At 38.5% G+C, this 14,515-nt stretch overlaps 2 protein-coding genes across 2 annotated transcripts; both read right to left on the reverse strand.

The window, feature by feature from the left end:
• On the reverse strand, window positions 1-1,635 carry prr18 (proline rich 18). Its single transcript, XM_086093255.1, has one exon. The coding sequence runs from the start codon at window positions 1,448-1,450 to the stop codon at window positions 734-736; it is 717 nt and encodes a 238-aa protein (XP_085949381.1). The 5' UTR covers window positions 1,451-1,635; the 3' UTR covers window positions 1-733.
• Window positions 1,636-3,080: 1,445 nt separating this feature from the next.
• Window positions 3,081-14,055, reverse strand: sft2d1 (SFT2 domain containing 1). Its single transcript, XM_086093640.1, has 8 exons — window positions 13,800-14,055; window positions 12,882-12,968; window positions 12,055-12,137; window positions 10,910-10,991; window positions 10,647-10,682; window positions 10,506-10,564; window positions 6,218-6,247; window positions 3,081-4,344 (listed from the first exon to the last, which is right to left on the reverse strand). Exons 1-8 carry the CDS (start codon window positions 13,863-13,865, stop codon window positions 4,305-4,307), a joined length of 483 nt encoding a protein of 160 aa, XP_085949766.1. The 5' UTR covers window positions 13,866-14,055; the 3' UTR covers window positions 3,081-4,304.
• Between the last annotated feature and the right edge of the window lie 460 nt (window positions 14,056-14,515).

A 14,515-nucleotide genomic window follows, 5' to 3' on the forward strand; every position in this document is an offset into this window, starting at 1 on the left:
TCGTGGTGAGGTGCATTGTTTACTTGGGTAATACAAAAATTAGAGGCAGTTTCCTGATGGCGCTCCAGTACCTGGCCCCTACAGTACACTGGTCAACCCTGCTTAGCAGGAAATCTAAGAGGCTTAGTACACTAATGCCCAAATGGCCACAGGTAGCTACAATGGCAACAAAGAGCCTCTGATATCCAACAAAAGTCAAACGTGACTGAAAAATCAACATCAGAAAACAAAGAGGCACAATCAAGGTCACAGAAGCTGTGTGCAGTACAAAACCCTTTACTTTAAAATGGCACCAACTATCAATATTCAGGTACAAATATTAATAAATAAGGTACAATCAGAATACAGGAAGTCTCCTTTTGATGGGAAATAAAAGACATGTGTGTTTGGTTTTAGCAGCAGGGCATAAAACCTAATTGTTTTGTTCTCATACAAAGGACTTCTTTAGCGAAAATCCCTCCTTTAATCCACAGGAGGCGCTTCACTGGAAACAAAAACCGCATGTGCAAAGTCACTGGATTCAAACTTGCAACAATTAATCAAAGGCATACTAAGCTTCAAATGCAGCTCTTTCAAGTCCTTGTGGGGAGTAAGTACTTCATATAAACAGACATTCCCCAGGTCACGTTTCATTCCACATGGACATTAAAAGAACCTGAAGACTTTTCAAGAGTTTTCATTGCATCGTTGAACATTAAACAAAATGAGTCATTTGATGGCTTGAGTGCAGCTATCAGCAGCTTTTAAGGTGCGGCAGTGCTGTAAGTTTGTCAACTTTCCCCAAAGCTGCGGCACTTTCGACCCCCTTGAGCCACTCTTTACACTTCCTCATTACAGTCTCGTCCACGTCTGCGTCCTCCTCCTCGTACTCCACATCGTCATATTTATGCTGGTCGTTCAAAAGCGAGATTTTAACGATGGCCGTTATGTCCTGCTCTGCCTCTTCCGTTTTGGTCACCTGCGCACCCTTGGAGCTCCCGTGCGACGCTTTTTTGGAAGGGAAGACGCGCCGGTGCCGGAAGTCCGATGACGCGCAGCATTTCTGCTGCTTCGCCAGCATCTGCTTCTCCAAATTCCTCTTCTGGATAACGAGGATGGCTTCCGGCGTGAGGCTGAGCGTGAACTGGATCTCCTTCTTGGCTGCATCCTCTTTGCTTGCGAGCGGTCTGCGGGAGTCCGCGGAGGCGGAGCGCCTCACTGTCGCGGTTGAGTCCTGAGGTTTAGTCGAGGTCAGCCACGAGCATTTTGCCTGCGCCTCCTTCGGCGATGGGCTTTTACTCTTCTCTTGTTGCGTCTTGCGGCCCAAATTCCTTAAATTAGCTGTTGTCCACGTTGAGGTCTGCTTCTCCTTCCCGGAGTCCCTCTTCTCAACACTGGCTTTCTTTTTGCTGAATAGATCCCTAGCAGGAGACGGGATCTTGTGCTGCAGACTAATCGTCGGGAAAGGCATTTTCAGGATGTAAAAAAACGCGATACAAAAATGTGCAAAAAGTGCTCCAAAGTGCAAAAAGGGACCACCGGCGCTCTAAGGGCATCATCCAGAGCGAGTGCACCTGTTGTCCACAGAAGCGAGTGTGTGGAATTCCGCCGTGAATGCACACACCCCACGCCTTTATGGTGGCAAAAGCGAAGGGGCGTGGTCAGGAGACACGCCAAACAAAGACACGGAGAGGAGGCGCTGATGTCATAAAACTATTAACTTCCGATGAGAGACACCGCGCACGCAACAAAATATGAATCATACATACTGAAGTGCGAGAGTGAGTGGGGTCTGCTTCATTTCTGGTGCTGTCACTAGTCGTCATTACATGAAAGAAATTACTACCCGTCAAACGTTTAGATACGCTCCACGTAGGAATTTTGTTTATGAAAACGATATATTTGGGAATTATTTTTGAAAGCATGTTTGAGATGGCATAACGACTTTTTGTCTGCTTTCATAGAGGACTGGGAGGGGGGGGGTCATTCACATTTAAAAAGGCTAAAATCAGATGATTTAGATTGTTTAAATATATATATATATATATATATATTTTTTTTTTTATTTTTATTTTTTTTTAAGTATCAAAACTTACCACTCCTAATTCATTGCAAAATTATATTTTTCTGAATTTTTTGTATCTAGTGCTGCGACTGTTGCAATAGGGCATTTAATTATTTCCCTGCTTTTGCTTTAACTGTCATCAACTTAAGAGTTTGACAGTTTGGTCATTCGGTTATTAGGTCTCTAGGGAAATGAGCAGTTGAATGCAAGAGGATGATAATTTACTCATGAAAGAAATGGATTGCTCATGGACATTTTGTCTCTGTCATATTTTGAAATAATGGCTACACCCCTTGCACCTTGTGATCCAATACTTCAGCTCTCTGTCTTTACAAATATAATAGAGCTTAGGTTTGACTTCAGAGGTATTTTGGCGCTAATTGTTTTAGTTTACAAGGGTGGGTGGGTATAGAACAAACAAAATATGTTCCACGCATGCACTGCATGATTGGAACGATTCAGTCAATACTAGCTTAAATGTTAATTCTTCTTTGTGGCGCTATATAAATAAAAACAAAGTAATGTCTAAACATTGATTTCGCTTCCTCACAGATTTCGACACTTTTACTCTGACAGTCTGTGTGAGTGTGGGAAGAAACATACAATCTACAAGTATTTATGTACATCATTTATTAAGAATTGCTTGATCTTTGTTTATTTTTACACTTTGCAAGACATTTTGAACTCAATATCATAGATTACCTCATCGTTGAATGGATAACCTCACAATGTTTCAGTGTACAGATGATCACATTACAAACAGGAATGACTAAGAAAAGGTACACATAACATATGTACTGTATTATAAGCTGTTTTTATAATGTATTCCTCTTTACTTAGCAGAGTAACTTTTTCAAAGGACAACACTTTCCGGGATTTCACTGTTTTCTGACCCCCGGATTAAACGTAATTCTGCAGAAAACAGTTGGAACACTCTGGCAGACTGCACATCTGCCACATCCCCTAACTTGCCACATCCCCTAACTTTTAATCCAAACATGGCCGGTAAAGAAAACTGACCCCCCCCCCCCCCCCTAAAAAACAAAAAACAATTGGGCGTTCCTTCATACTCCAGCATTATTTGATCCCTCAGATTACACGAAGAGGGTATGGTCCAAAGGGATTTGTTTGTTACTTAACAAAATACTTGAACAAGTTGTACTGAAGGGAGAGACTTTGTTCATAATCCTTCTTTGCAGAAGCCTAATGAAAGGACGAGGGGTCTTGCACAACAGGAATTGCAATGCAGTTGTTTGGCTCAATTAAAGAGCATAACATGCGCTTACATGATGGCTTCTTCAAATAAAAGCACAAAATCCTGAGTTCAGTGTAAGACAAATACATGGCCGTGTTTTATACAAAAGCGCATGCCTTCCCGTCACCATAACATGAACATCTACAACTAGGATGGGGGTAGCTAAGGTAATGAATCTTCCGGCACAGGTTGTCATGACAACTCAATTCTCAAAGGCTATGATGCCATCACGCCGGAGCATACGGAGATCTTGTTGGAAGCTATATTGGGTTATTAGGTCACGCCAAAACCACATTGCTCAGAAAAGCGTAATTAACTGGGTCATTGTTGAGTCTGGCAGAAAATCTAATTTAAAAAATACTCAATTTTAATGTAATTTACTGTGTGGGGGAGGGGGCTAATGTACACAAAGGCTACCAACATATGCTGCTATATTTACACTGTTTTAACCAGAAAAGATCAAGAGCTGTGTATATGAAACATGCCCGTGCAGAATCAGTGAAGCAGTGCCTGAAATGCCCAAGGGTAAATCATGTAATTTCTATTAAAACATAGCAGGCACATATAAGGAGAAAAGGCAAAATGTGTTTTGGCAGCAATGTCTGTGTCCTAATTTGAACAGATTTGAAGAAAACATACATGCAAGACTGTTTAAGGCAAAAAAATAGCATAGTGGTATTTAAGGATTTATTTTTGCACTGCACTCATGTTGTAAATTACAATGCACTGCCAATTTAAATTCATTTATGAGTACTCAAACCAGCCTTAACCAATCTAAGTATCTTTTTAAATATATTAAGCATTAAAGGCACTCGCAGCATAATGTACAAAAGTAAAATCGGATGAAAGTAATAGACCTTCAGTTCAATCAAAGAGGCCACTATATTAAGGATCTGCAGGGGAAAAAACAGAGGCAATAACAACTACTATATATTGTACAGAGTTACTGTTCTTGCAGTTGCATATGAGGACCAGTCTTCACATCAAAGTGTGAACTCCAGAATCCTAGCTAAGACAGGTAGTGAAGCATTTCATCACAGCATCTCTGAAGGGGGAGGGAAATAGAAAATATTCTAATGAGATCAAACAGACTTCATAATAAATACAATATATTGAGACAGCCAAGTGCTATGATGGATATGGTACATATGAACCCCAAAAAATTATCCAAAGATAAATGGGCAGACATCCCAGAGGACAAAATGCTGTCAAGCATATGAAATGAAAAGCGACAAAAAAGCACTTCCAGCCTTTCTTACTATGATTCGGGTGGGGCATCTCATAAATAAGTGAGCGTGTTTTGGCGGGGAAGCTCCGCATGTTGTTAGTGATGGCGGGGGCGCCCCTTTTGCCAGGTGCGCTGTGTTGAGCAATGATGCAAGAGGAGTCATTGCCATGACAACCACAAACCATTGCCATCGCCGTTCCCCTCACCACATTCTGTTCTTGCCACCAGAGTGTTGCTATGCAGACTTCGCCTGCAGCCTCAGTTACATTTCAGTGGAGGAGGTGTGAAGCCCGTCAAGGTTAAAAGGAGGGGGGTGAATCATAGCCTGGCTTGGGGGGAGGGGAGGTCAATGTGCAAGAAAGGAGACTTGCTCCTTCTCAAGCTTTGGCTGCGTGCACCAGCATCCTTTTGTAACCGCCTCAGGTTTGTTTTTAGTTTCTCTTGATGCTATTTTTTGCATCCCCCTCCCAACTTCATGAATAAATAATACACCTCTGACACCTCCCCCATTTCTTATGAAAATGTAGAGCAATGTTTGCCTCAAAGCACTGTGGCAATTGCACGTTTCTAAATGAGGGATCTTATAAACAGCCAGGTAAAATACATTAAAGGATCAAGCCCTAATTCAGTGTGAGTGTTTAATAAAAATGACTTTGAAATCTTGCAGATAAAAGTCACTAATGTGCTGACAACGTTTAAACATTAAGAAAGGAGTAAAACTAAGGAATAAATGAGCATCAGAATGTGAAACTTTTGTTCTCAGGAATTTGTCTTGCGGAAGGGCAGCGTGCACGGCTGTCTTTGTTTTGTTGTCAGCGTTTGGGATGGGGGGAGGGGGACTACGGGGAGGTTATAGCAGGTTTCTCAGCTGTTGGGATGGATTATAGGGTCACCAAAACACACGCGGCACCCGGGCTTTGTTGGGTGGAGGGGTCCACTCTCTAAATTAGACATAATCCTGCCTGCATCTGGATTGGCAAAACAACATCACACCTCATGCTTGTGTTCGGAGGATGGCCATATGGAGGAATGTGAAGAAAGTAATATCTCAACTGTCAGTAATGGAGGGAATACCAAAAATGCATTGAGTGTCAGTCAGTATGTGTTCAAGGCATTAAGACTCTCCTTTGTTCACATCTAAAATGGGGCAACAGACTCATGTGATTATGAGATTGAGAATAAATATGAATTTGAGTATTCATGTCTAGATCTAATGAAAATGCTCCATCTTATCCTCCCTTCGAGGGATAAACTAATCACAGTGATGTCATACCGACACTGGGCAAGGTAGGGGTTGGGCGTTGAGGGAAATCCGTCTCAAAACATTGGGACAAAAAAAAAAATGTTATTTTGATAGTGTGACAAAAGAAAACGCCACAGCGCAACAAAGTGCATGTGAAACAACAAGCAGCAATTTGGTTGACCTTAAGTGGGTTGAATGTGTGGTGGAGGGAGGGAGGATTACCGCCAAATGGGTAAAGCAAATAGTGGGATGTTTAGAAGTAAACAAAAACATGTTTTTCAGCAGTCTTGCCAAAAAAACATCATGAGAAAAGGGTTGGTTTGGCAGCACACTTTCAGAGGCGACAATTTTCTCGAATGTACAGTTGTGCTCACAAGTTGACATACCCCTATGGTATGCTAACTTATGAGCACAACTGTACAGTACTCAACATTATGATTGTCTTACCTGGCAAAAGGAATGTAGGAGATGCTGTACCTGAAAGACAAAACAAACAGAACAGACAGTTGGAGTAAAAAAAAAAAAAAAGAAGAGGGGTGAGGGTGGGGGTATATGAGCAAGATCATATCATATAAAGTGACCATTGCAAAATTGTTATTGCACATAGAGTAGGCTACAGATTTTAACAAAATGCCCTTTACACACATTACCGCTCAACATAATTTGACATTTTAACTATATATACTTGATGTAACTAGGTATCTTGTGAGTTTGTCAAGCTCAATGTGACACAAAAGAAAACAACAAAGCAATGCAGTTGTAGCTAAACTGTAAAGTGTGATGGAATAAGGGATTCATGTCATCATCTTAAATTAACAGGACACTCATCTTTGTACCAATGAAGAGAGTTCAGAACAAAGACTGAAGACATTAAGATATAATAACTTGGGCTAAAGAGAGTGTGGTTAATGGCTATTTTATAGAGCTCCCTGATTAACAATGTCATATATCGAAAACATGAGTGGACTCTGCAGCAGTTGAATGATTAACAACAGCTGGAACTCGATCGCTATTGCAAGGAACTATCCTTTAACAGGAAACTGTGAGGTGTTAACAATTAACTCATTCACTGCCATTGACGGCTATAGACGTCAAAAATTAATTTTAACTATTTCTATTAGTTAAACATTTGTTCTACTTTTGTTAACAAGAGTATGAAAACCTAGATTTTTTATTGTACATTTAGAACAGATGTAAAAGTTGTGATTAATTGTGAGTTAACTAGTGAAGTCATGCGATTAATTACGATTAAAAATGTTAATCGCCTGACGCCCCGAATTTTTAATAATCTTTAAATCGCGTCAGGCGATTAAAATGTTTAATTGTAATTAATCGCATGAGTTCAATAGTTAACTCATGATTAATCACACATTTTATATCTGCTCTGAATGTACAATAATTGTTTTTCTAGGTTTTCATACTCTTGTTAACAAAAGTGGAAAAAAATGTTAAACTAATAGAAATAGTTCAAATGAATTTTTGACGTCTATAGCCGTCAATGGCAGTGAATTAGGTAAGGGCATTTACAGTAAAATAATCTAATAAAATCGAGGAACAATAAGGTTACGTACACCTTTCCCCAAAGTTTGTCTTAGTTGTCCTCCAGCAAAGACTGTATTTCATTTATACATGAGACACACACTGTTTATAGAGTCATGTGATGCTTTCTTAGGTTTACAGCATTCAGTCGGAAGTCTAAACTTTGCCCAGACCAGTGTGTGGGTCACCGGCCACATCTGAATGCAAAACTGTTTTCACCCAGACGGCTCAGCTCTCGCGTAGGCGTGTACTCTACCACAGCGTCTGTTCAGAATGAGCCTGGGATGTGTGACTTGTGGTTTCCGTGGCGATGCCTTGGGGAACGCAGGCAAGAGCGGAAGTGAATGACCCATGCGTAGGTGAAATAGAGGGCTGTTACGACGCGGATGGTCATGCTGACGAAATGCTCTCTCTTTTTCCACCCACAGAGTGGCCCAGGGGCTTTCACTCACATCCTTTGTCCACATCGCGCAAATATGCTCATTAATGCTCAGGCAGGCAAAGACATGTTCATTCACAACACTAGGATTTGACATCTATTGACAGGCTAGAGCTTCACCTGAGTGATCATTAAGTAGTCAAAAGGAATGAAAGGTCACTCATTAGTTTAGTGCATCTCACTTACCGTAGTCAAAATTAACATGCATTCAAAATAAAATAAAATAAATAAATATTCATCCAAAATCCAGTGGTATGTTATACATAGGTATAGGCTGAATAAATGAATGAATGAATAAATAAATAAATAGTAACATTATTGTAGACATTTAATAGTAAATAGGTGTTGTGCAAAATATGTACTTTCATTCCAATATGATATTTAATGTTACAATGCTACAAATGTGTATCTATAATAATGTGGTGGATTTGACCTAATTAACTGTTGTGTCTTTGGTTGTGTAAAGCACATAAGCATTTCTGAGATATTATTACAACAGTGATAAAAATGTTACAGATGTCGATAGCTTTGACCATGTACACATTGATTAAAAAAAAAACAACTAAAACAAAGGTTTAATTTAATTAATATATTGTACTTTAAATTCACTATGCCAACAGTCAGTGGCTTTATCCCGTGTAGTTCTGTTAAACTGTAATTAACATATTACGAGTAAAGAATGTAAAAAAAAAAGTGTGCTATACGAATTAGAACAGCCATTCAGTGTGAAAAGTAAATGGAAACAATGGAGTGACAAAAAAATGAGGTGATGATGTATATAAAAAGTGATGATGGCAGATGTACAGAGGTTGGCAAATACTTTGTCCTGTGTATAAACAGCACAGTTAGATAAAAACCTGTCTATTTCCCCTGCCAGGATCACATACTTTCTGAGTGAGACTTATGTAGGTCCACGCTGAGTCAGGTACCACCTGGTCAAAACCATGCTGACCTACCTGGCAAACAATCAGACAAGACTTAAACTAAGCCTACTCCGTTCCACCTACCGGAATCAGTGTGAGTTTCACTCAAGTGTTGATGAGCTATGTATTAACTATACTGACAATTGACTGACACCTTACGGAAGTAACCATTTACTGACGTACTGATATCTCAGCAATGCTCGGATCTGCATTCTTTTAAATTCCGGATTACCATTGCAACACAATTGACCCAAAAAAGAACAATTTAGATTTGCATTGAAAAGATGGGACCCAATGGAACGAGTTCCCTTTTCTCCAAGTATGCAGCTCTGGAGTACAATAACCAACTGAGGCTGATCTCTTTATGTAGTTGTTCACAGTACAAAAAAATTAATGTGACCTATGTGAAAAGAACACATCAGTGCAGTGACATGCATGCGCACAAAAAGAAGACTATTCTGTCTCATTGGGCTTTTCAATATAGTAGTACCTTAGTAGGTATAAATAAATACCTAATATCTTTACCACAGCGCTTAGGCATATTCTGTCAGATATACAGTGCTATATGTTAGCATGCCAACTGTTAGCATGTTAGTATTTGGACTAGGGGTGTGAATTACCTAGTACCTGTCGATTCGATTCGTATCACGATTCATAGGTCACGATTTGATTCGATACCGATGAATCCCGATGCAAATCTATAAATTGATTATTGCGCTTTTTTTCTTCTTCTCAAATTCAGAAAACACTAATCAGTAAACTTGTACATGTAAACTGTAAAATTTGTATGGAAATTTATTTATTTATCTGAAAATTCTGGCTTATAACTGAGCCACTGCATTTAGCAAACAGGTTGCAGTCTGTTTCATGTCTGAACAGCACTGAAATAAAATATTAAGGCTTAATGTTCCATTAATGTAACATTCTTCCATGCTTAATGTGTGAATCCTAATTCTAAGTAAGACGTTTTGTTGCATATTCTCATAAAAAAATTATGTTTAAAAATCGATTTGGCCGCATATCGAATCGATTCGAGAATTGCGCACTGTAATATCGCAATATAATGTCGAATCGATTTTTTTCTAACACCCCTAATTTGGACTATTCTCTATAAAATAGTAAATGAACACAAGGCAGAAGGAAAATTCTCATCAATGTGTCTCAGCATTTCTTCTACTCTGGTTGTTATTAAGCTACATGCTAGCATGACAATAGTTTGCATGTTATCATTTGAGCTAATCTCCTTTAAAATGGTACTAACCACAGAGCACAATGTAAAATCTTGATTGCTCTGCTTCAGCACTTTCTGTGCTGAAGTTGCAGTCTTTACTATATACAAACTTAACTGTAGCATTGTATCAATCCACATTCCAAATGGCATGCAAGCACAAGGAAACATGTAAAATCCTTATCTATGTATTTCAGCGCTTTTTAGCTCAGGATGCTATCTTGCAAAATGTTATCATGACAACTTTTAGCATATTAGCATATGGGCTATTCCCTTTGACACTGGTCACCACAGGACACAAAGTTAAATCTTTATCGATCTTCGCCTGTATTTTCTGTATCCAACATGCTATCTTGCTACATGTTAGCATACCAACTGCAACCATTTTAGCAACAGTCGTTCTGACTTGGACATTGTAAAGACTGTCCTTTTTGTTGAGGCCAAAGTTTTAGTTTTACAGGGCAAGCCCAACTTGCAGCAGTTAGCAAGCCCATTCAAAATGTCAGCAGCATTTATTTATTTTACTTTTTCTATAATCTGATGAACATTAAAAAAAATATTATTACACTGTTGATATTCACACATTTGCACTTTATTTATACTTACCACGTCATTGCTAGAAACTGGAGAATACAAAAAATGATGGCCAGTCCCTTTTTGTGCCACTGTAAAAAACAAAAATGTGTATTTTAGGCAATGTAAAGACTTCCAAAAATTCAAGACTGTTTTGTCTTATTGTCAACTTACCCAAAACACTGCGCATAGTGTTAAGATGAGGCAGAGCTGATGAGGAAATGAAAGAGATGTTATCAGTCCATCTGCAAACACTGTCATTAACTTCATAACATCTAGTCATTGAAAAATGTTTTAACAAGATTAAAGAAAGTTGAAAAAATAATAACCTAATTGTTACCTAAACTTAATACTTTAAGTGTACGGCATGCAGTAATGAAATGAATTAAATCCTACTGAAAACATTAACCTACACATGCCAGTAATAATGTGCTTACCAGCATAACAATGGTCGCTATAAGTCTTGTTGGCTCAAACATGCGCTTCAACTGCTTAAGTGGTCCCATAAGGAAGCAGGTGCTATTGAGGACAAGACATATACCTTATAGAATCAATTAAATGTTAATGGTGAATTTCATACACGATTTACAACCAGGAAAAAAAAAAAAAAAAATTTTTTTTAATAAACAGCATTCATGTCGTCATTCCAAAGAAACAATTACAATGCCCACTGGCCAACATAACATATATGACAATCAATATTTCAAACCCAGTGTCAGGAGAACAAATTCAAAGCTTCCTGATACTTGGATGACATCAGTGTATGTAACCTCACAAAAGCTTCCCCCACTGACAAAGCATAGCTCTGTGCTCAGCTGGACTGTGTGTGAGTGGGAGGATGGTGCCTGTGGAGCGTCACGTCACGTCTGTTAGATGAGACTACTTCTCAGCTGTGTTACACTAACACATTATGCTGCATTAAGCTCAGGGAAATTGTGCACCGTTAAGTATACAGAATGTTGTTGGTAAAACTAAATCCATAACGAAATATTTGATAATATTGTGATAGAGATGGTGCTATGCAGCCATCATTTTCTTACCATCCCTCATTAAGGATGACCCCACTATGACGAAACCTTCCATCCATCAGTCACATGACAAAATGGGTCTCATTAAAGTCACTAATGTACAATAATAAGAATGTCAAAAATATTTAGTAGGATCCTGTCTTGCTTGGGATTGGTAACCTGGGCTATGTCCTATTTTCTTAAAGAGTCACGTGATACAGAAAACAATGACATATCCTGTCAATTTTAGGTTATTAGTGTCAATGTTAGGCTTTGAACCTGAATGGCCCTGTTTAAACAATTAAAAGCATTAGCTCATCAAGCAATTAATTGTACGCGTTATGAATTAAAATGACAAATGACAGCAGAGTATAGTGGGTTGGAGCTACCTTTATAGAAAATTTGTACTACTTCAACAGGGACAACCATAAACAAATTCAAATATTGATTCCCTGCTTTCCAAAGTTTGTGGCAGGAAAAACTGTACAGTCCAAGTACAGATCCCGAATGTCCACAAGGTGTGGCAATATTATTTCTTAGTTATTTCCTTATGTCTTGCTACGATTAAGTTTTACCTGGAAAGAGCTGCAACATTGCCCAGTGTGTAGAAAACTGCAAAGAGTTTGATTCCATTTGGAAGAAAAAGCAGAGCTGAGCCCTGAAATGAAAACAATAAATCATTTCTGTTAGCCACAGAAAATAATACAAATCACAACTTAGAAGTGATCACTAACTTATGAAGCCTTCACAAATTCTATCAAAATGACTCAATAATATATTATTATGTCACGGCATTGGTTATATATTAAAGGGATCCTATTTTATTAGCAAGAATGTCTGTCAAAATGCTGAGTCTGGTTGGAAAAGCCACTTCAACCCGAGTACAACGCACCAAGAGTTTTTTGTTTCATGGTCTTACATTCTTATTTGCTGCGGGATAATAACAGTTTCTAGGGGGAAGTCCAAAGATAACTACTGTTCTACTTATCCAAAAATGCAAAGGTAATACTAATCATCTAAACTGTTCTCATGGATTCTCAGTTAAAATCCCCTATTGGAAATTTGGTTCGGTAGTTTGGACCAACCAAATAAAATGCTAAATAACAAAATGTGAATGAATTGATAATATCAAAAACAGGCTATTAAGCAAGAAATTGTGTGTAAATGGATTATAAAATGGCTTTGAGCGTTTAACTGACAATAGACAACACAATAAATAATAAACCCACAACCTGTTTTGGGTCCCAACCCCAAGATCTCGGACATATATTACTACAAACACACACGGACTGTTCTCTCCATACCATTGATTTACTTTTGTGCTGCATCCCCCCCAGGGTATTTATAAATACATTACACTGCACACAGCTAATAAAATATGAAAGCAAAGCGACAGACTCACAAGTATTGAGCACAAGATCCCTGAGGCGAAGCATATGACAAACCATTTCACCCTGGTGCTGTAGCTGAGTGAGGTCGCATCGAGGACCTAGTGACAACAATGGGAGGAAGTCATAAAAAAAAAGAAGCTAATGTCAACCACATAGTTTTATACACGTGCCAATGTATAAAAGACATGTAAATGTATATATATAACACAATTAACCAGATTCAGATTCTGCAAACTTTGATACATTGAGATGGTGTGGAAGTGTACAAGTCTACAAGTACATGAGAACGGTTGTGTTATTTCTATCACATAACTGCATTCAATCATCATGTTTGTCTCATGATGAACTCGAGGATGAACTACTGTTCGAAATACACTGCTTGGTTGACAAAAGGGAGACTTTTCGGAGCAAATTCAGGTCCCTTTTAGTTAATCCTCAACTTGGCCTCAATTTCTTTCTAAGGTCATTGCCGAAGACTTTTAAACTGAACTCAACATCTGAATTTGGACAAGGCAATCAGTCCAGCATTTTTTTTTCTACTGCAAGCACCGACAAGAAAATATCGAGGGAAACTTACCTTAATTTGTCCTCCTTTGAATAGCGTGTAAAAAGCACCAAGGTACAAACAGTATAACAATACAATATTAACAACATCAAATAGTAAAGTATAAAATACAGAAGTATAAAGCAAGTTAAGAGAACAATATTGAACGGGCAAACTTTGACAATCGTTTGACTTCACAGCATCGACAAGCAACAGTTAACACATTTTATACCATAAGGAAAATAACGATTAATTGTTGTCATTTATTGGCAGACCAATACGTTATTTATTTCAGTAAGACAAAAGCTTGTTATTATACTTGAAACTACTGACAGTTAGCATTAGCATCGTATGCTGTCGTTTACTGAAACTATGCTGTCTATACCTGACTCGTGAGACCGAGCTCTTCGTTCTCCTCTCGGCCGTTTAGCACACGACGAAGCTTGTCCATGGTCTCGCAAAGATGACAAATTAATTAGAAGTCAAATAAATACAATCCCAATGACTATAATTACTTCTGCACATTTGGAGACTATTGAAAGAAGCACTAGGAACTTCCTGGCTTCCCCGAATCACCCTCTTTTTTACAAACTGACTTGAGGTCAAAAGTGATGCAGAAAGTTACGTTAGTTGTGAGTTTCTCATGGTCACATGAACTGATTCCAGATCGGTCAAGCAAAGGCCAGGGAGGCAACTTCCTCTTCGCCACTCTTCCATTTCCTGTGAAACGTCCGCACGAAATGTTTGAAAATTTAACGTTGTTGTTTTGACATTTGACCAATTTGATCAATATCAATGTGATGTCCCCGTTTATATTATATTGTTAAATAAAATGATTTAATCAATTATACTGTCGTAGAGTCCTTGTCTTGCACTTTTTGATTGTTGTCCATTCTTTTGTCGCCTCCTAGTGTACAAAGGTGGTGGTACAATTAAATATACACGCTTTCATAACTATGCTCACACTCGATTGACTTATGAGTTTGTTCGTTTAAAAAAAATAATAACTAATATAATTTGATTCGGATATTTTACATACAGTATTGAATGCACAGCCTTTGACATGAAGTTCACAATTGCTCTCAGGTCTATAATGTTTCC

The sequence above is a fragment of the Leptonotus elevatus genome, chromosome 13, assembly GCF_054856555.1.
Source record: "Leptonotus elevatus isolate MCC_2025b chromosome 13, RoL_Lele_1.0, whole genome shotgun sequence".
NCBI lineage: Eukaryota > Metazoa > Chordata > Actinopteri > Syngnathiformes > Syngnathidae > Leptonotus > Leptonotus elevatus.